At 42.0% G+C, this 21,923-nt stretch overlaps 1 protein-coding gene across 2 annotated transcripts in view; it reads right to left on the bottom strand.

Moving 5' to 3' along the window:
* Window positions 1-12,767: 12,767 nt before the first annotated feature.
* ephb4a (eph receptor B4a) overlaps window positions 12,768-21,923 on the bottom strand; it is a 34,673-nt gene continuing 25,517 nt past the window's right edge. The window contains exons 6-17 of one of the 2 annotated variants that reach the window (XM_042430881.1): window positions 20,021-20,356; window positions 19,812-19,936; window positions 18,895-19,060; window positions 18,453-18,552; window positions 17,071-17,138; window positions 16,795-16,908; window positions 16,151-16,398; window positions 15,846-16,061; window positions 15,279-15,428; window positions 14,868-15,061; window positions 14,246-14,404; window positions 12,768-13,994 (exon numbers count right to left, since the gene is read on the bottom strand). In XM_042430881.1, coding sequence (XP_042286815.1) covers window positions 13,886-13,994; window positions 14,246-14,404; window positions 14,868-15,061; window positions 15,279-15,428; window positions 15,846-16,061; window positions 16,151-16,398; window positions 16,795-16,908; window positions 17,071-17,138; window positions 18,453-18,552; window positions 18,895-19,060; window positions 19,812-19,936; window positions 20,021-20,356 — 1,985 coding nt within the window. In that variant the 3' untranslated portion in view covers window positions 12,768-13,885. The remainder of the gene's footprint in view (window positions 13,995-14,245; window positions 14,405-14,867; window positions 15,062-15,278; window positions 15,429-15,845; window positions 16,062-16,150; window positions 16,399-16,794; window positions 16,909-17,070; window positions 17,139-18,452; window positions 18,553-18,894; window positions 19,061-19,811; window positions 19,937-20,020; window positions 20,357-21,923) is intronic. The other variant, XM_042430882.1, reaches the window with a different exon arrangement.

Here is a 21,923-nt window from a genome sequence, read left to right as displayed (position 1 = left end):
CTGAAAAGTACACGTTTACTGAATCTTAATCTACACATCTACCATCACTCCAAATAACATCAGTCGTCATCACTTTAAACAGCAGCAGAGCTAATGACAGTGACTCAACCTGCTCAACGGTTCAGAAATTATTGCACTAATTGATGGTGGTGCTTGCCTTCACTGTCACAGAGCACCAGCTGCTCCATCTTGAAGTTCTGTAGCAACAGAAATTGGTGAATCTTTAAGACATACGTATTCACTTCCCTGCATGTATAGCTGTATAAAGTTGAGGAAAAGAGGAAATAGATGACCACCTTTTCTATGCTTGCCTATAGAGGAGCATTATACAACATATTGTATAATGAGAATGTCCTTGAGAGGATATACAACTCTTCCATCAGCACCAAAGCTCATTATAAGGTATGTCTCTCAGTGATCCTCTATAAAGCCTTCATCTTAAATAAAACACTCAAGCTCATTTATAAAATGTTGTCGTGGCCTGAACCAACATGACTTTCTTACAAAGTGCAGTAAATCTTTGATTTGAGTGAGATTTTTATGTAAATACATACACTGAGTTCATTCATTTATTTTAGGTGAACTCCTTTCTGCTATCTAATTGATAACAAATCTCATGATTTCATATTTTTATTTAAAAACTTAACAGTTTGCTCTAAAAACGGATAAACAATATTAATATGTGCCATGCATAAATGTTGTCTGGTAAGACAATCTGCAGAGATGGAGCAAAGAAACACATCTCCCACAGTGACACACTGTTGTCGACAGGCTTTTCCTGCCAGCTGCAGAGATGCTAACAGCTGGTTTTGGCTTCCTTAGATTAAAGTAAAAATAAAGAATGCTGAGAATTGTTTGTGGTGTGCCTCTACATGAAATTTGCATGTAGTTTAGTTTAACCAAGGGAATTTATCCTCTCTGAAACTGTAACTTTGAAATACTCCTGCAGACAACTTGCTTTTCTTGCAGCTTTGGTTCATCTTAAAATGATTAAACGAGAGGACAGTTATTGAAGGCTTTCAGTAGAATTGCTTTGACTAAATCCATCACAATTCCATCTGATAAACTGTAATATGTTTAAATACGTCAGAGCTTCATTTCATCAAAAGACAAGATTATACATCCTGACCCTCATAATCTGTTTGTCAAAAATTCAACTATCTGTGTCGCTCTCCCAAATGTGCTCTGCGCTTAGGTTTGGAAGATTGTTGCTTCCTGCAAAACCAGCGAATTAGTGAGAACACCAAGGTAGATGCTGTGTTGATTACAAATAATCACTTTCAGTCATGAGAGAGTCTGATGCATTATTACACAAATTAACCAAGGCCAAAATATCACATACAGAGGCTTTATAAACTATTTAAAAGAGCCAGTTCTACTGTGCTGCCAGAGGTGAAAGAATCAGCTCAGCTGAATAACTGTCAAATGTGTGCTGGTACTAAATGCTACAAGTAGAGTATGATCACTTCAAGATTTGAGAGTAAATAAGACATGTTTTCTGAAACTGCAAGAGTCACTTCTTCATGCATAAGATGCTCTTTAAGCAGCACATTTTCTTCTGCTCTGGTTGGTTGTGAGTCATTGGGCCACAGGGCTGACTTGTCTTTACACCAAGGTGACGCTGCCACCTAGAGGCAACTTTACTGGAGTCTCTAGGACTGTGTGAGACTGGAATACAGTACAGCAAGTAAAATGTCATGTTATGTCATGAGAACCCTGTTTTTTTATGCTGCAACATGAATTACATTCATAAATAAACCACTACCTTACATGCACACAATAAAATAGGCAACAAGATGCTGTATATCTTCTATGATTATGCTGTAATATATATGTCTTTATGCTAGATGTAAAACAAGAAAAAAAGACCTCTTATTCCAACAGGGAAAAAAGTTCCACAGCATCCTTTTCATCCCAAAATAGCTCATCTGAGCACTTTCAACTGAGAGGTGTAAGCAGTGTGACAACCAACTGTCCCCTGCTGTCACATCATGCATCATTAACCCTGAACCTGTGCCCCGCTGGTGTTGACCAAGTCAAGCGGTCTTTTAGAGGTTGAATTAGTTGATATAGAGGCCCCATGTAAGTCACTTTATCTGGCATTAACATCAGTGATGCCGAACAGCCAGATGTTTCTACGGTCCAGCCATATTTATTCAGCGCCGCTCTGCTTCCAAATCTCATCAAATGTGTGATATTTGTTTCTAGGTCACTGGTGGGAAAAAAAAAAAAATTGCAAATATATTTCTTTTTTTTTTTCCTCCCCCCGTGAATGATGTCTCCACTCACTGCCTTCAATTGCAGCCCTCTTCAAACACTCAACTACATTCATGCATTAGTAATATATAAGAAAAATATTAATCATGTTATTTAAATGGATCATCCACAGATGGCTGAGTGTTCAGGGGGGATCTGATAGTTTCTCTCTGATAGTTTGTCCTGCGGTTTCTCAGAGGCAGCTGAAAATGAAACTCCTTATAAAATGTCATTTGATCGCTTCAATGTGCACGTTGAACGCGATGAGTTGAAGTAATGAGTACGAATGCGAGTGAGAGATTTAATTTGAAAGTGTTTTAGAATTTTATTATAATTTGTTACTATTCAGTTGCTGCTGACTGTTTTTACTCTCAAAAATCATGTTGCTTCATGATTTCACATCATAACTTTGCTGTATTTGCTATTCATATAACATTATATAGACCTCATTTTGGAGCAAACCTCTCCACACATACTGTGTCACTCTCTCTGCCTCCTTCCCACTCACCTGTATGTCATTGCCGAGCGCTCGGCATCACAATCGGCCAGGGAGAGGCCACATTCTCTCAGGTAGAGCTCCAGTCGGCGGCGCTCCACCAGCCTGTGCGCTGCCTCCAGGATCTGAGAAGCAAGGGCCTCTGACTCGGTCCTCTGGTCCGGGGTCTTGCTGGTCCGGGCTCCAGATTTGGCCACAATACTCCCAGAGGAGGACGACGCCTTGGGCTTCTTACTGATGCCATAGAGGTCTTCCACAGAGTATTTCCCCCCTTTCCCTCCTCCGCTTCCACCACGGCTCGCAAACATTGTTATCCGGAGTCAAATGCTGTAGCAGATGAAAATCGTTCTTCTCTTCAGCTCAGTTTTACCTGCTACATCTACTTTAGGCAAAAGCAGCTCCTGACTTAGAGACAAAACAACAAGGCAGAGCTATTTTGATAGAGATTCATGAAGATTTGAAACATCCGGCCCGAAGATGTCAGGCATCAAACTGCTGGAAAGAAGAACTTGAAGCACTTGTAAAATATCAAAAAGTCTTGATTGCTCCTTTGTGGAGTCTAAAACCAAAATAAAACAAAGCCAGTCCTAACATGTCAGCAGCAACACCCAGTCACAAACAATGACTCCTGCTGATGTGAGGTGCTTCTTTGAGTAAAAATGTAGACGGAAAGCAATCAGCATCTTTCCCTCTTTATCTCTTAAAGGAGGGAAAGTGAGGGATTTGTGTTGAAGCCCCGCCAGCTTACATTTGTTCAGATTAAGAGAGCGCCCGGATGCAGTATCTCTACTCCCGTGGCTGCCTTATAATCTGAAACAGTGGAAGCTGTCAGGGTTCAGCTCTCTGACCTTTACTTCAGGCAGAGTGGCGACAAATCTTCCAACAAACATGGACAATTGATCAGTTAATCTGCAGGAGCAATGTCATTATAACTAACACTCTCGCTGCCCTCCAGCTCCTGTTGGCTCAGACAAAGAGAGGGTGGCATCCTCCCAAAGCCTGGCACAGGCTCCAGGCCAGCGGTGAGTGTTATTGTCAGGGTCTGGGTTCATGTGCAAGCCAAACCCCCAGTGCCTGATTTTCACACTAGCCATGAAGGATGTGCACAGGATGTGTGAACCTCTTTTCACTTGGTAAAACCACTGAGGACATCCTCTGAGTGCTTATCTCTTTACCAGAATAATATGAAAGAAAATGAAAGAAAACAGAATACAGACAGAGTGACGCAAATAATATGGAAACATTAGGTTGCCGTTTAAAACCTGATGATGCTGATGGAGAGGATTACTTATCTTCTCAGCATTATATGCAAAGAAATCCACCTTCTAATCCCCTACATGCATACATAGTTGTTAAGTCCCAGCTTAAAGATCCATACTGGAAGGAAAAATGAATTTGCATCTTACATAAAGATAATAAATACCTTCCATTTATCCATCAGATTATTCACTCTCTCCCACCATGACACAACTGCAGGGTATTAGTCTGATTTCCCAGAGATAGATATATCTATTGTCATTTCAAGAGAGAGAAATCAGACAAGTTCATTTTGACAATTCTGAAGTTAGTGAAAACGCTTCCTCGAATGTGTGACGTGCTGATCAGTAGGTTAAAGTTTGTATAAATATGATTTTAATTGACTTAATGCATGAATGAAAGTGCATCTGTACACTAAGGTCAAGCTCATTGACTGTCAGAGGATCCATTCATACATCTGTTCATCTGTCTCCGCTCCTTCGTCTTCCAGCTGTTATGGCGGCCATGCAGGCGCTATTCCAGCACTGCAGCCTCCTCTCTTTGCAGCAGTGGCTTTTGGAAGCAGAGATCATCTGGGATTAAGCTGCTATAATCGCTCTTTCGATTGACCACAGCCACACAGGCAGCTGGAGGTCAGTCTTGATCTTCTCCGTGTAAATTGCAACCCTGAGTGTTCCCAGGCCAAAGAGAGTGGACGGCGGCCACCGTCGACTCTAAGTAGTGGGGTTATTATGGTGCATGGAAGGAGTAAACACTTAAATGAGAAGTAGTTTGCATTTGTGTGACTGATCCCAGTTTCCGCATTGTGTAACTATCTGATATCTGGGTTAGAACAGTGGAGTTTGTTTTTAGACTTCTGTTGCGTAACCGTGCAAAGATCTTAATTTTAGTCTGTGTGACAAAATAGTAAGTCAGAGACATAGAGCACAAAACTATGATGGAGCCGAGCTATTTTTTCCACCGTGCACACACTGTACAGTGATGAGAAGAGGCCAAGCTCAATTGTTTAGTGGGAGAAGTGGGTGTACTGCAGATGGAAGCATTTCTCCGCACATGTGTGGCAGGAAAACACAAATTTCAATCAGATATCATGTGAACACTGTTCAGGATCCTTGCCAGGCTTCAGTGTCGCTCATCCACTAGCAACTTGCTGTTGTGCCGAAGGGTGTCAGATTCATTTTACTGTATGGGAGTAGTGGGGCAGGGACAGTCTGTAAAAGTCACCAAGAACACGTGATAGTCTAAATGCCACTCTGTTTTCCCCTCTCACTGGTGGAAAGATGGAAACAAAATCTAAAATTGTACTCGAGTCATTATTAAGTTATAGTTATTGTTGTTTTATATTGCGCTAAAATGTCTTCTTGCATTACATAAGACAAACATTTATAATGATTTTCTTTTTGTTCCTTCAGTTGGATGTTTGAGCGTCACTGTGCAGAATGATGTATGTGCAGAGTTTGACACCAGAAGGCTGTTTTCACCTTCATCTGCTGAAACTGGAAAGTTTCACTGTGATCACTGAACATCGGATTTTAAGGGACGGGCCTACAAGCAGGATTTGTGACATCATCACTAGTTTGGAGTCAATCCTGATCCAATATTCAACTTACACAAGTGTTATGTGGAAGCGTGAAGCCTCCAGTGCACAAACACTGAGAATGAACTCTATAGTGAAGTAGGAGACGTCTGGTATCCAGCAGTTCAACTTCTGAAATGAACAATATTTGCAAATTCAGAGATTCAGGATTTTTTTAATGAGGGAGAAAGAGGAGATGTCATTTTAAGCATTTTAAAGTGGAAAAACCATATCAGACACACATTATTGTTGTAAGCAGAGTATTTTTATGTCTTGGAACATGTCTAGAGGGGCTCTTTAAGTTGTTGTGCACTTATCTAAATATATATAAAGGCTCTTTTTATTTATGTATTAAAGAGAGTAATGAGAATTATTGAGATATTATATTATTATTAAGACAATGAATCGAATAATAATCGTTATTTGCAGCAGTAAGGAGGAGGGTGTCTGTGCTTGTGAACAAAAGAGAATCACAACATGCTTGTAAAAATGTCGAGCATGTGAAAGACAGCCGAGTGTATTTGGTAGGAGTTGATTTGTTTGTTTGGATTTATCTTTACTGCAGCATGAAAGTGCCCCTCCATCTAAGTCTCATCCTCTCAGACCTCCACCTGTGGTCGGCCAAGCGAAACATGACTCTGCTTTTCCCTCAGGGTGCCACATCCTCACATCACCGCCAGGCGGCGACAGAGCAGCGCGGCTGAAAAACACAGAAGCTCCAGATGTTTAGTAAATTCAGAGTTACAGTGAGGAAACCTTTAAAAAAGGTATATTTCATGACATGGTTACGACGCTTTTGTGTGATGGAAATACAGATATTGTCAGCAATATTTGGTCGTTACACCTCAAGATTATAACATCCTTTATAAACAGATACACACTTATAAAGATATACACACTGCTCAGAGCTAAGGGTCAGTTATTTGACGTGACTGAAATGCTGCAGTTGAGAAGTTCACACACACACACACACACACACACACACACACACACATCTGACCTCCCTGATCATTCGCACATGATGCTTTCCGTCTCTGTCTCCGTCAGATTTAGTCAATCCAGACATCTGGAGGCAATGACGCAGGCTGCGTGCACGACTGTGCACAAACTGACACTGTGGAAAATGAAAACGAATCACTGCACTACAGCCGTGCACTAAAATGCATTTCTGCAGGCGTGACACTGCAGGGTTAATGACACGTTTTCTTATCTAGTGAAGTTGGACTGATGTCTCGGATGAAAAACTCGCCTACACACAGACATACAGCCTTCATGCATATCTACTGTGCAGAAGGATGTACTGCATATCTTAAGCTTGACCTAACTTTATTTTTTTTTGCCAAACACCGGTAAGCCCGGATGTGTGAGTCGACATAAACGTGAAGTGAAACAATTATTTTCTCTCAATATTATAATAAACAGAGATGAGACTTTTTGCACACTAGAGGGAGCTCATAACACGGTAAATAATGTCAATGCTTTCTTTTTTTGTTCTTTTTTCCCCCTGCAAATTCTTCTGTTCTGGGTATGTTCTATTTGAATAAGGGTGGTGGTCATTTCTGTTGCATATGAACTGTGTTAAACTGAAGAGTATGCCCACTTACTTTATTTCTGTAATCTGATTACATTCAATACATGCACACATTCACTCTCTCTCGCTTTGTCTCATACACACACTTTATATTTCTTGTTGTATTACGTCCAGATGCTGGTTAAATTATAACCATATGCGCCTTCCTCAAATTTCTAAGTGGGCTCTGCACATGTTGAACAAAGGTGTAGGGACTCAGAGAGAAACCTCCACACACACACACACACACACACACACACACACACACACACACACACACACACACACACACACACACACACGGTCCTGCAGATTGTCACAATGTGAACCCAAAACACACAGTTTGTTCATGGGGTCAGTGATAAACGTGAGTGGTCATGTTTTTACAGTATAATCAACAGTTCTGATGGACAGTCGTTTACCCAAAGTGGGCAGAAACAGTGGGTGTAGCTTTGGGGGCCAGGGGGGAACAGAAGAGGGGGTGCACTTAATCTGTAGGCCTGCTGTGCAGGGAGCTGCATTCATGAAACCCAGAGACTGACTTGAATGAGGTTCAGACTACATTTAAGAGCAAAATCTGCTCTCAGTGCAGGAACTCACATACATGCATCGGACTGTTTATTTGAATGTCCAGTGTTTAATCATTCATTTGCTTGGTAAACATGTATGGAAATAGTTCATTTAGGTTATTTGTTGCTGCACTGTCATTTAAATGTAGGAAAAGAAAAGGCGAAATCCTGTTAGAGTAAACAGCTTTGACCACAGTACAAATATGAGGACCAGACTTCGCTGTAATCATGAAAAACGGAAAAAGCAGACAGAGCTGAGGTCTTTACTGCCGCACAGAAAACTAACTTTAGATATTTCAAACTGATGGTGAAATACAAACTTTGTCTGTTGAAACAAAAACAAAACAAAAAAATGCTTGGAAGTGAGTATAAAAAGGCTGTTTTTTAGTTTTTAAAGAGGTGACCAACGGGAGATTCACATTTTTCAGCTAATGGTTCAGATTTAGAGTTGTGGGGTTCAGAGGTGAGCAGGATGAGTTAGGACAAGAAGGTGAAGCCTGTGTTAGAGGTTAAGCACAACGCTGAGAAGTAAACTCATCAATCTGAGCTCAATAAGGTGAGTTCAAACAGAAGATCAATCACACTGATCAGAAACATATTTAACATGAGTTTTAACACACACACACGCACGCACACACACACGCACACACACACACACACACACACACACACACACACACACACACACACACACACACAAACACACAGAGCTTCATTACTTCTGCTTCTTCAGACTTTTAGAGCAATTTGATAGTTTCCCCTACTTTTAATTCCCCCTCCCTAGCATAGCGGTCCTTGAAGCAAAGCATGTGGATTGAGTTTCAGAATATGGGGCGATCCGCATGGAGAGGATAAGAAGCAGGGAAGGTCACACTTCTTTCATTTCCTCACAGAAGGCAACGAGCACATCTCAGCGCAGCGGAAAACAAAAGGGCACCACAGGGGAGACGGATGGCTGCTGTGTGTGCACTGAAAGCTGAGATGGAGCAGGAACCTGCAAACACCTTTGGGGGGGCCAGTCGCTCATCCTGAAGGTGTTAATGCTCATATTCGCATTCTTCATCTCACAAACACCTCCGTCAAACATGCGATCTGGTCTTTGAAGTCTAGTGAAGGAGAAGTGGATACCAGTATGTGATTTATGGCTGTTATGGAGTCATGATGTGTATAGGGGGAACTATATGGCCTCATGAATAATCAATTTTATGAGCAAACAGATGCACAACGGAGCAGGCTGGACATTTGTAATTCAGAAATTAAAAAGTAAATTTCTTCTGAGGGCAACAGCCTAGACATAAATAACAAATAACAACAATGATAGCACTGCAGCAGGGGTCTGTCATCAAAAGGTTTACACTGATTAACTGGATTAGGTGCATAATGAAAAGTACAGAGCTAATTCCACATCAAACTGTGCTGCAGCATCAACATATAATTAAATTCTTACAACCTTTATTTGACCAGATGGGTCAGCTAAGAACAAATTCTTATTTACAGTGATGGCCTGGCACAAGCTCCTGCAAAGTCAACAGACATGCTGTTGAACAGCGTGCAGCGACAACTTTCCCAGTGATCGGATTTAATACGAAACAGAGTGGAAGCGCACTGCCGAGCAATGTGCCTCCCATCTTTCACCACAACCGCCCCGCATACACAGGTGAAATATAATCTTAGCTGGGTGCTCGGTGGATTTGCTCAGAAATATTAGACCATTTTGATCAAATTGTCTGCGAGTCATCTCAGGGAGAAAATCTGGCACCTGAAGCGAAGGGAGAGTGGCGCAGAAATTACAATCTCAAATCTAAGTTTCCATCTTCAAGCTTCTGCTGTTGAGGAAAATCTAAGTAATATTTTGCACATCCAAAAAAGAAGACTGATGGAAAACGAAATTAGTCTGCCGCTGCCAGAAACGGATCTAGTTTCACATGCAAATTACATACATTTGATGCAGGATCACACTTTGATTTTGTGTGCTGTTTACTGCTCCAGACAGTGAAAGCATTTCAGTGTCTCCTATCCTGTCTCTCTTTCCCTCCCTGCCCCCCTTTGCTTTCAAACACACATGTACCTGTCCTACCGGCTAACCCCCACCCACACACACACACACACCCGCACTCCACACTTGAATGCACACAGGAATGCGAGGGGAATGACACAATCCACCAAATGCTAAAACCTTGTTGGCCTGGTCTACTCTCTGCTCAACAGCAGTCCTAATGAATGGCCATTCAGATACATGGACAAAGCTGAGGCTAGATTTGTACTATACACTGGGGTCAAAGGTCATGCAAAGCACTGACAGAAGTAGAAACCAGAGATGAATGCCCATCTCTCTTTTTAACACTGAATCACTCCGACGCAGAGACTCACAGACACCAAAATACACTCTGGGATTAAAAAAAAACATAGTTATTTATTTCTGCTACATGGAAACTCCACTAGTCTGTGCTTTGTGGGCCACACGAGAGCAATAGAACAAGAAGAATGAGTCAGTAACGCAGAGATAATCAAAGTACATTAATCAATGAAGCTAAACACTTCTTGAAGCCCTGGCAGCTTATGCTGGTTATGGTAGCTTTTGGAGATAGGAGAGAGTAAAAAAAAAAGTGTGTGTGTGTGTGTATGAGAGAGTTTAAGCCTATGCTGTGCTATAAGCTGCTCCAAGCCTGAGGCACAGGAGAAGAAAAGAACATCTCTTCATGATTAAAAGGGCTGAGGACCAGGAAGAGAAACATCGGAGAGGACAAGCTTCGAGGCCCTCGGGGGTAAAGGCTCTCTGGAGAAACAGACGGCAAAGAGGAAAGGAGGAAACGTAAGTGGAGTGAGACTCAATTCTCGCCCTCGCAGTCTCCTGTTTCTCTCTTCATTATTAAAAAACGGGGCAAAGGGGTAGATGAGAGGCATGTTTGCAACACGAGCCACAAAGAAAACAGGAAAAACACCCCGTCAGCTATTTTACGTAAACATTTTTTTTTTGCTATGATCTTTAGACAGTTCAGGCGAGATATTACTAACTAGAGATGAAAACAAGAGAACCAAGAACAATTTATTTTGCTCACATGTAAAAGCATTGAAATAAAACTCCAGAAATATTACTGTGTTTTGGCAAAGGTGGAGCTGCTTTGTTGTCTGTTGTCGCACCGCAGACATATAAATTATGTGGATTTTCATTTTCCGGTCAGACAGGGACTTCCTATGATATGCAGGCAATTACATCTACACGTATTTGTGCACGTTTCATGCTCCGCTTGAAGCAAGAAAGATTTTGACAAGACTAAATATCTACAGAGGCCATCTGACGTGTTAATAAGCAGAAGAATGAGTCCTTGATGGTAAACACTGCTGTGTATCTTTATTATGAATACTGAATACAGATTAGCCTACACACAGGACGGTAATCAAAACATACTTTATCTATTCATCATTTCAAAGTTGACTTTACTGAGATCTTCAATATGAAGACCACGTTTCCCATAATCCTTGAAGGAATGTCTCAGACTCTTGCATGACAATACCAGTGATTTTGACCAAGGCCAGTCAAGTTTTGATTGTTAGAAAAGAGGATGGATGCACACTAAGCTCCAATGATTTTATGGTATCATCAATGTTTCCAACACACTTGGTCTTTTCCATGTGTTGCCATAAAATGATTGACCATTTCCAGCAATTACTTCTTGGTGTGCATTAACCAGACAACTCATGCTGGTTCTTCAATCTGTGTTAATCATCACCTCTGAGTGAGTTTTGTTGGAGCGTAAATTGCACCGTAAACCTCTCGAAGCCCTAGAAAATGATCACAGATGATAGAAACACCATGTTAAAGGATAGGTTCACAATTTTTCAAGTCTGTCTTGAAACAACAGTCAGGTGCCCATATGAATATTGGAACATTGGTTTTGCTGGCTGCAATCATTCCTCCGGTTCATACTGACTATTAGAAGATCCCCTCCAAAAGCAATTCAACGAAAGTGATGGAGGACAAAATCCACAGTCCTTGTTTCAATGAAAACATGTATTTAAAAGTTTATCTGAAGATAATATGAGGCTTCAGCTGCTTGAGTTAGTAAAAGAAAGTGGATATCTTCCACAGTTAAAGCCTTTGTGTCTTGACTGACAGTGTTTTCCTGTTCAGCTGTAGTAGAAGTATAGTAACAAAAGAGGGATTTGGCACTAAAAAGACTAACTTTGAAAGATATTGGCTTGCTTAGCTTCAAATAAACTTAGCTTAGCTTCAAATAAAACTTTTAAACACATTTCTGCACAGAAAGAGGATTGGATTTTGTCCTCCATCACTAACATGCAAAGTGCATTATGAAGGGATCTCCTAATGGCCAGTATGACGTGTCAGTATTCATTTAGGCCCATGACTTTTATTTTAGGACAGACTTGAGAAATCCTTTAACATCCAAGAAACTATGAGCAAATATCTGATGAGGGGAAACGGAATTTCCTCAATTCTTATTGATAAAAGTTATCTTTTGTCATGCAAGATAAACTGAACTGAAACTGAACAAAAAAAAATTAAAACAGGAAGTATAAAAAATTTTTTTTCCCAAAAGTGCACTATGGCAAAAGGGGAAGACCATTTAGAGAAGCGATACTATGCATTTTATATGAAACGTTTTTGTTAAAGTGATGTTTAAGCTCCATATCTGATGCACGGTGGGGAAAATTATACAGGCCCTAAATGTCAAAAAGGCTGGTATTATCCTCCAAGAGATGCAAAGTCTTTGAGCAATACTTTGACACTTTGAACTAGTCTGTTGTTCTTCTTCAACAAGCACTTGTAATAATGTGGGAAGGGGGGGGGGCTAATCAAACAGCAGCTCAGCAGCGTTGTTAGCATTCCACCCTGAAACCAATGGATACTGCTGCCTGCAGGCTAGCCTGTTAGCTCGCAGCTGTGCATCGTGTTTATGTGGCTTTGGGGCAAAAAGCAGAAACATTTTGCTGTCAACACAGCCAGCATCTGATGAAGGAAAATAATACACTTGACTTCAAAATGTCAAAGTAACCCTTTAAGGTACATTAAGATTGAATCACTCAAGAGATTTCTCCTTTATAAAATTGGCATTTAAGTCCACAAAGACGACTGAATGGCACTGGAAGATGATGAATAAGTACAGAATAAGAGAATGAAAAATTTATCAGTTACATCAGCAAAAACAAGTTTTAGGCCAGATAGCTTCCTTGGTAAATTTCTACAAAGAAAACCAATTCTACAGTGTTCTCTGGTCTCTGAGTCCACTTGGTCCTTGTTCAGTCTGAGTATAATAAAACAGAGCTGCCAGCAGAAGCACGGGCAGTAGAAATAACCAAGTGACACTCCAAACACATGGAGTCACTGAAGATTACAATTCACTCTGAAACGACAAAAGTGCTGATATGTCTCTGTGTCGAGCTTTGTCCTCGCACGTTGCCGCACTGGTGAGGGGGGGGAGAGGCAGACCGAGGAAGATGAAAGAATCCGATTAGGAAGAGTCTCTAAAGTCTGCATTACACATCACACCTGAGTAAAGAGGAGGTAATGTTGAAATCAAATTTAAAAAAAAAAAAAAAAAAAAAATTAAAAAATCCAACACAGTTCAAATCTTCAGTCTTGGTGTGAAAGGTGTCTATGCAGGGATGTAATCCAGATGGATTAAAGCAAGACACCCAGGGCGAAAGCAGCTCTCATTCATAATTACACCACAATATTAAATCCTTGGACTGGCGTTTGTTTTTGTCGTTTGTTGAAAAGGTGAAAGTGATTTTTTTTTTTTAGGACAACAAACCAACTGCCAGTTTTCATAATGACATGATACTACAAAACTGACCTGCCTCTCCTCTTGGTTTAGTACATTAATTGGGTCCTAAACTCTTGTAGATATAAAAACACTGAGCACTAACTGTAAGAAGAAGGCAGAGTCAGTCAACTTGACCGTCTGGTCACTGTGGGAGACAGGGATTCACCAGTCACTGGATGACTCTCTCATGCTGATGGGAAACTCATCTTTAACCACAATTTTTTTTTTTTTTTTTTTTTTAATTCTCTGGTTTCTCATTAATGATTTTTTGTCAATCTCTCTTGGGAGTCCGTGTTAAAAGAGGATCCAGCGTGCTGTCGGCACATGGCTGCACCCGTGTGCTGGTGTTCATGTCCAGGTTAGGAGGCAGGTGAGCTAGAAGGTCACAGTTGTAGTGCTCTTGTTCCGAAAGGTCATCGTCTGAACGCTGGAGAGGATTTTCCTCTGATGCCCGGCCAACGTCACTCCCATGTGCAGCAGGTCCCTGATCACAGATGGAAGAAGAACAAATTACTTATTAGACAAGAAGAACAGAAAGACTGAAATATGTAGATTTAATGGAAATTTGAATTAAATTTCACTGCGGTCGTAACATTTCAAGAAGGAACTTAGACTTAGCAATCGTCACTACTTGCAGCTACGAGGCAGCTACAGGAGGAGTATACTGAGAAATGAAAATGTTCCTCTAAAAGGTAAGTATCTGTTCAGATAAGAAATCTGAAGATAGGAACTGACTGTGTGGTAATCTGGGCCAGCTGATCCACTGAGGTGAAGCCGGCCTGCAGGAAGCTGTCTTCGTAGCGCTCCATCTTGATGGCCCTCAACCATTCCCCCACTGACGCGCATGACGAGAGGGATATAGGTGCACGCTGGTCCAGCAGGGGGTAGGACGGCCTGGGGGGGGGGCAGAGTGGAGAGACAAAGGGACAACTTACACACACTGTCACCAAAACAGCAGTGAGCAGCTTATATATATCCTGCAGCAACATTCCAGTCGACAAGCAGAGGTATAATCTGAGACTGAGTGACTGACAGGGACAAACAATGGGATTTGTCGGGGGGAGGGGGGGGTGTCTTCTGCTGTATGTGACCCGGCGACAGGCAGAATGTGTAGGAAGGGAAACGGGCACAGCAAGTGCCTGACAGATCACAGCAGGACAGTAAGGTGGCTCATAGGATCAGGCAGTAGGAGGGTAATGTCTGTCCTGTGACTGTCAGAACTCTGAATGGACACTTAAAGAGACATTATGAAAGGAGAGACACGCTTCCCCTTTTTCCTCCTCCTGTATATTTACTGTCATTGTGACTTTAATTGGCAGGCTTCCTGTCAATCACCCAAAGGCATCTGTGCTCTCACCCTGCTCCTTCTTGAGCCACTATTTTCAGTGACGCCGGGTTGCGGATCAGCTTGTCCAGAGCGCTGACGAGGTCTGCGAAGCGAGGACGCGCCGAACGGTCCTTCTGCCAGCAGTCCAACATCAGCTGGTGCAGGTGGGTGGGGCAGTCAGGGGGCGGGGGCAGCCGATAGTCCTGCTCTATGGCATTGATTACCTGATAGGAGGAAAAAAGGTCACTACTCAGACCAACAAAGGTGCAAACAGGAAGGAAACAAACAATCTCACGACACCTTAATGATTATTTGTAAAATTCAAACTATTTTTTTTTAATGCAAAAGGTAAATTTATTACACAAACTTTCTGCTGTGCCTAACAAAACCTTAAAAATCATTGTCAAGAACTGTCCAACATGGCTTTTTGTTTAAACTTACATCCTGGTTGCTCATGTCCCAATACGGTCTCTCTCCGAAAGACATGACCTCCCACATGACGATGCCGTAGCTCCACACATCTGAGGCTGAGGTGAACTTTCTGAAGGCTATTGCCTCCGGTGCTGTCCAGCGGATTGGGATCTTACCTCCCTGCATGGGAAAAGAAAACTGTCAACACTGAAAACATCACGTAAACACGGGCAGACAGGGCTCTCCACTGGCACAAAACTAAATGAAGTTGAGACGATAATGATGAACTTTTCCAATATAATATAATATTTTAATAAATGTGCAGCATGTGAGTGAATAAAATCATTAATCATTCATACAATATGTGCATTGCTCTTTTTAATTAAAAATAAATTACACGAGCAATATTTTTACTACATGATAAAACCTAATTGAAAAAGATATGAAATAAAATAAGGCGTGCTGAGGACTCTAAAGACTTTTATACAGGCTTCAAACAGTAGAATGTGATTTGTTTACAGACATGTATAAATATCTGACGACAAGAAGAAGATATGCTGTAGATGAATTTAATGAAAGGGATTCTTAGAGTCTCACCAGAGAGCTGGTGTAGGTCGGATCAGAGGAGTTCTCCTGCAGGAAGCGTGACAAGCCGAAGTCGGACACTTTGCACACCAGGTTGCTGTTGATCAGGATGTTGCGGGCCGCCAGGTCTCGGTGGACGTAGCTCATCTCTGCCAGGTACTTCATGCCCGAGGCGATGCCGCGAAGCATTCCCACCAGCTGGATGGGAGTGAACTGGCTGTCGTTCAGCTACGGAGGAGAGAAACAGTTCGATTGTGGTGTGTGAGTGTTTCAGTGTGATAGTGAGGTGACGGTGTGTTTCGGTGTGCCACACTAACCCGTAGAAAAGAGTCCAAAGCTCCGTTCTCCATAAACTCTGTGAGTATCATGACCGGACAGCTGGCTGTGATGATTCCCTCCAGGTGGATGATGTTGGGGTGCTGGAACTGGCCCATGATGGACGCCTCAGATAGGAAGTCTCGCCTTTGCTTGTCGGTGTAGCCTCCCTTTAACGTCTTTATCGCTACATAGTTTTCTTTTTTCCCCGGGATCCTCAGCCGACCTCGACACACTTCCCCGAACTCTCCTGCAGACACATAAACACATATTAGGAGCTATTTCTTTTAGTAGGTGTTTACCACATTAGGAGGATGATGGTCGTCTTCGGCGAATTAAAGCTCGCTTGCAGCTAGTGGTGCCCTTTGGTTTGAATAAAGACTGCTAATATTGCTAACATATTTATCAGTTAATTGCTTTATTTACGCAGCAATATTGAATTTGTCTGATAAAGAAGAATAACAGACAACGGTTTTAAATGTCACTGAATCAATTTAACTTAGTAAATTAGATATATTTTAATAATGTACTTTCCAAAGAGGATAATCTGTAGGGCAAAAAAAACAAAACAATCGCAGTCTGTGAACAGAAACAGTACCCAGTACAAAGTTTACATTTAATAGGAAAAGCATACGGCAGGGCTTACCGGCACCGATAACCTCCTCAATCTTGACAAAGGAAACATCGATTTCCTTGGCAAATTCTCGCACCGCCTCATTGGGGTCCTCGTAGGTGAAAGGGTCGATATAAACCTTGACCCCTGTGAGAGAAAGACAAAGAGAGCCGTGGGAAAGGAAAGACAAGAAATGTTACGTTAACCGAGCAGTTATCAAGCCCAGTCGCATTAAAAAATGATGTTCTTCACATGAAGGAGTTGTAAATAACAGCTGAAGCTGTAGTGTGCGTGTCCTTGATGTGTTACCTTGGCCAACGAGGTACTGGCTGTTTTTGTCACTCAGCTCTGGATCCTTTATTCGGCTGTGTCTGCTGCTGGCAGAGAGAGATCGGGATAAAGAGAGTAAGATTAGGATGGCAGAGCAGTTATCTGAAGAATGGATGTTTGACGTTTTGGACTTTTTTTTTCTTTTTTTTTTTTTGGAAAACATTCAGCCCAATGTGATGCAAATCGATGATCTTACAAGGTGATTGTTCAGATGCAGTAACAATAACAAGATGTGTCACTGTCTAAAATAAGGACTCTGAAAGGCAATGAGGAGCCAAAAATCAGGTATTATAGGATTATTTCATTTGATGTGAAAAAAAAAGCTATCAGAGCAAAAATATGATAACGTATTGATCCCCGTGGAGAATTCTAAGCTTACTTGGCCTCATACACGGAGGTCAGTTTCAGCTACAGACCAATACCCTCTAATCGACGGAGATGCAGCGTCTTGAAGGACACACTCGGCTCCAAAAACACAACTGAGGTTTTATTATTTTCTGCTGTTGTAAGAAAGCCTTTGTTAGCTTTAAACAATCCTCGGCAATCTCCCACCATCTAAAACACCCAACACACGGCGGCTTGTGGTAATGGTGAATACCTGAGCCAACCCCTGTGGTTCTGCTCTTTGACACAAGGGGCTCCATTATAATTCTGCTGGCGCAAACCCATCCCCGCAAGACTGTAGCGAGCCTGTAGCTACTGGATCCCAGCCCTCCTCCATTTCTCTCCCTCTCCCACCTCATAAGCCTAAAATAGCAATAATGCACCACCCTCGGTTAGTGGCAGATCTGGGCCTCAGCCACTGGTTTTGTGTGTGTGTGTGTGTGTGTGTGTCACAAGGTCACAGCTATTGTTCTCCTGTCCTGTGGAAACAGGGTTGGGACGCCTGCATCCTGTCTCTCCCTGGCCTCTACCTCTATCGTTATTTCTCTCAATCTCTCTCTTTCTCACTCGCACACACACACACACACACACACACATACACACACTCTCTTTCTCTCTTGCTTTCTCCCTCTGATGGCATCCAGAACTATTTACTCAAACAATGAGGCCTAAGGAAAATGTTCTAATGAGCAGGATGACTTTTAGCTGTGCAAGCAAAAGACATCATGAGCATTACTTTGTGTCTGAACTACCTCACAAGGAAAAAAAAAAACTGGTGTGGGTAACAGAGTGCAAATCCACTGTTGATAAGATATGATTTATATAAACAAAAGAACAAAGTGGTGCAAAACTGTAAAATTAGGGTCACGGTTGTTTTTGGTTTTTGTCCCTTTGCCTTCCCCCCCCTTTTTTCCATTTCCTGTTATTCCTTCCAAATCTATCTTTTTGTCCCCTTTTTCCCTTTCCCTTGTTCTCACCGTATGCAGTAGGCGGCCACAAAGACGAAAGTGACAAGCAGCAACATCCCGACAGCGATAAGGATGCCGGGTACCAAGAACTGGGAGGAAGAGTCAAGTCCTGGGAGAGGAGACAGAAAGAGAGAAGAAAAGGACAAAGACAGACACAGAGTTAAAGTAACCCCAGAAATAATCACAGGAGGTTTGCGTCGGTCGTAAGGAAGTGAATGAGGAAAGCAGAAAATGAAGAGACAGAAAGAAAGAACATGACGGGAATTTATAACGTTAAAGAGGCTCAAAACAAGGACACTAAACTTAATATAAGGACACAAGCAATAGATTCATAACAAGAGACTGTGCAGAGGAGAATCTTAACAACCTTCCCAATGGAAAAAAAAAATGTATGAAAGGGAAAAAAAGAGAAATGTGAGCCTCTTTAAAAGCAAGCAGGACTTTTTCTTACCATCAGGCAGGGTGCGGAAGACGGCTGCAGGACTGAAGCTGCCATAACCGGCCATGGTGCGCGCCCGGACCTGCACTTCATATTGAGTGGCCCTGCGGAGGTCCGTCAGCACAGCCTGGTTTATGTTACTCTCTGCGTAGTGGCACTGATCCTCGCTACGCCGCTCCTACAGAGTGAAAAAAAAAAAAAAGTTAGCTGGACTGGAAGTGAAAGTCAATAAAGAGTAAGTGAGGAGATGAAAGAGATCACAAACCCAGAAAGAGTGCCAAAAAACACTAAACTTCATATTGTTGAGCTGAATTTGAGTACAAGATGCTCTCGTGTGCTTTAATTTTCTGTTGCATCAGCCGAGTTTCATTCGAGCTAATTAGAGTAAAACAAAACATAATTACACAATCATAATCAGAGGCAAATTAACTAATATGTTGGAGGTTTACATATGTTTTCTGATTGATTTTGTTGACACAAAAGCATCTGCGTCTCAGCTGTGTGATTACGCTTCAGTAGTTCTTTCTTCCTGCTTGTTTCGGTCAGTGGAAGAACACACACTAAGCCGCAGAAATGTCAAAATACACACCCATGTCTACCGTATACTGCCTCAATAACAACAACAACAACAAAAGCGTACTCTCAGAAATCAGATGACCACATCTTAAACTTATATACTGCAATGTATCATTTACATTGTCAAATCTGAATCATGTATGGTTTGGCTGAACAATCTAAAAGGTTACAGGCAATTTTGTTTTCAGCTCACTTGATCTGCATGTTTTTTGGACTCTACTAAGTCACTGTGTCATCCCTGTGAGAGTTTTCTCTTCCTGAGCCACAGTATGACTAAAAACAACATCATGAAATCTGAATAGCATGTGACCTTTAAGCCAGACAGTTGAGAGATGTTTTCAGGGAGCTCTTACCTTCTCACAGTAGCGTAGCTGATACTGCAGGATGGTGTAGTGTGGCTGGGCAGGGACTGACCAATGAAGAGTCAGGCTGCTCTCTGTGGAGTCCCTCTTCCGAATCACAGACACCAGCGACGGCACTGTGCAGATGGCAGAAGAATTATAAATACCACGTTGAATTTTCACTATTTATACCTTCCTAGCTTGTCTTACGCGCCTCTTACCGTCATGGCTTGTGGTGATGTTGACACTTTCGCTGGCAGGGTCCTTGCCGCTGAGCTGAGACACCCCGTTGATTGACTGGATGGTGAAGGTGTACGTGGTGTGAGGCAGCAGGCCCCACACCTCCACCCTGCGACCATCCAGGCCCTCCTTTTTGGGCCGGTAGCTGACGCTGTCTTCGCAGGACAGGCATGGCCCCTTGGGTGACCTGCACACGAAGCACCTGACAGTGTAGCTCAGGTCCTGTCTGCCGCCGTTGTCCAGCGGCTCGTTCCACTCTAGACTGAGCGTGGTGTCGTTGATCTGGGTGACAATGCTGCGCGGGGCCGAAGGAGGTCCTACAGTGACAAAAAAAATGTTAATTTGTCGTTCCTTCCATAATTAATAGCTGAAGGAGTGAACAGAAGTCCTACAAGCTCTCACCAAAGGAAAGTGAAATCAATAGCTGTTAATATTATGATGTATCGTAAATTTTAATTTTTCTGGTCTTAACAGCAGCATTATTGGTAGTTTTTCTTAACAATCAAGCAGGATGAAATGAACGCCTGTTTGGTCATCATAGCAACATGACATTGGTTTATTTTTTTCTTGAGTAAATACACTAACAATAGTCATCACCCTAATACTGTTGCATCCATTATTCGGCCAAAAATGTCATCATATTTCATTTTTCAGGTATTGCTCATCCCCGATGCAATCACAGTGTGTAAAATTTCTCTATTAAATCAAATTATTATCTCTGCTGTGTGTCATTTTACTGCTGCTTTACCTTTCCATGACCCACACAGTCCATTTGTTTATGTTTTTTTTTTTTTTGTTATACGCTGAAGACGTTTTATTCAGTTTGCACATACAGTCACGATGCAGAACAATGCTCCGGCAGTGTGTTGCAGAATTTAACTGGTGCAATTACGTTTGTCTAAAGCTGGATGATAATGATCACTGTCTGAAAATTGTAAGAAAATAGTTATTGCCTCACGCCAAGCATAACTAAACAGCAATACCACTCAGCTGCTGTGAATGAGTTTCTGTTCCTGCCAAGGAGACAAAGCTTTGTCACAGAGCCTGCAGCTACCGAAAGTGCTAATAGTGTTCTCAGTGGAAACCCAAGTTGGGCAACATCACAGACAATCAGGGTGCGTATGAATTCTGAATTCAACATCTGGGAATTTTTTAGAGGTGATACATTTTATGATTCAACAATCAGAATACACTTTTATTAAAATCACAAAGGCTGTCACAGTCAGGTGAATCACTTATTTCCACAGGAAAAGGTCCTCGTGATTTACAGATGACACGGCTGGTTTGCAATTTTGCATACAAATTGAAAATGGAAGCGATGTGCAGAGTTGCACAAGCAACCTGGTACAAAAACAGAACGGAGAATGACAATGGCCTAATTAAGTGATAAATAATTAAGATAAAGCCTTTGTAATTAAAGTTATCAGTAATGATAAAATTGGTGGATGTAAATTCTAGTTGGCATTGATGTCACACCTGCAAAGAGTAGAAACTGCCGACAGCCCGGTGGCAAGTTTCACTCTGTTTCACATCCTCTGTATGGCCATTCCAAGAGAGTGCTCCTAATTAAAAAGTCCCTCCCATTCACACATCCAACATGTGGCTGAATTGAAATTCCTGAATCCACATGGAGGTGTCACTTGAGACCATCAATGCCTACTTCACTTTTGAGTGGGATCCCTACCCCCAACAACCTGTCACAAAAGACATGCATCTCAATGCTTGGCAGTGGCACAAAAGACACAAAGCAGATTAGAGGAGTCTGGCTAAATGACCCCGTAGGAAAAGAGAAGCAGCACCAGAGATGGTGAAAACAAAAGCAGACAGACAGAGAAGAGGAACAGGGTAAGGTAAAGAGTGACATGAAGTGAGCAGATGCTTGTG

The sequence above is a fragment of the Thunnus maccoyii genome, chromosome 13 (genome assembly GCF_910596095.1).
Source record: "Thunnus maccoyii chromosome 13, fThuMac1.1, whole genome shotgun sequence".
In the NCBI taxonomy this organism is placed as follows: domain Eukaryota; kingdom Metazoa; phylum Chordata; class Actinopteri; order Scombriformes; family Scombridae; genus Thunnus; species Thunnus maccoyii.
This window is presented reverse-complemented; position numbering and strand designations above follow the sequence as displayed.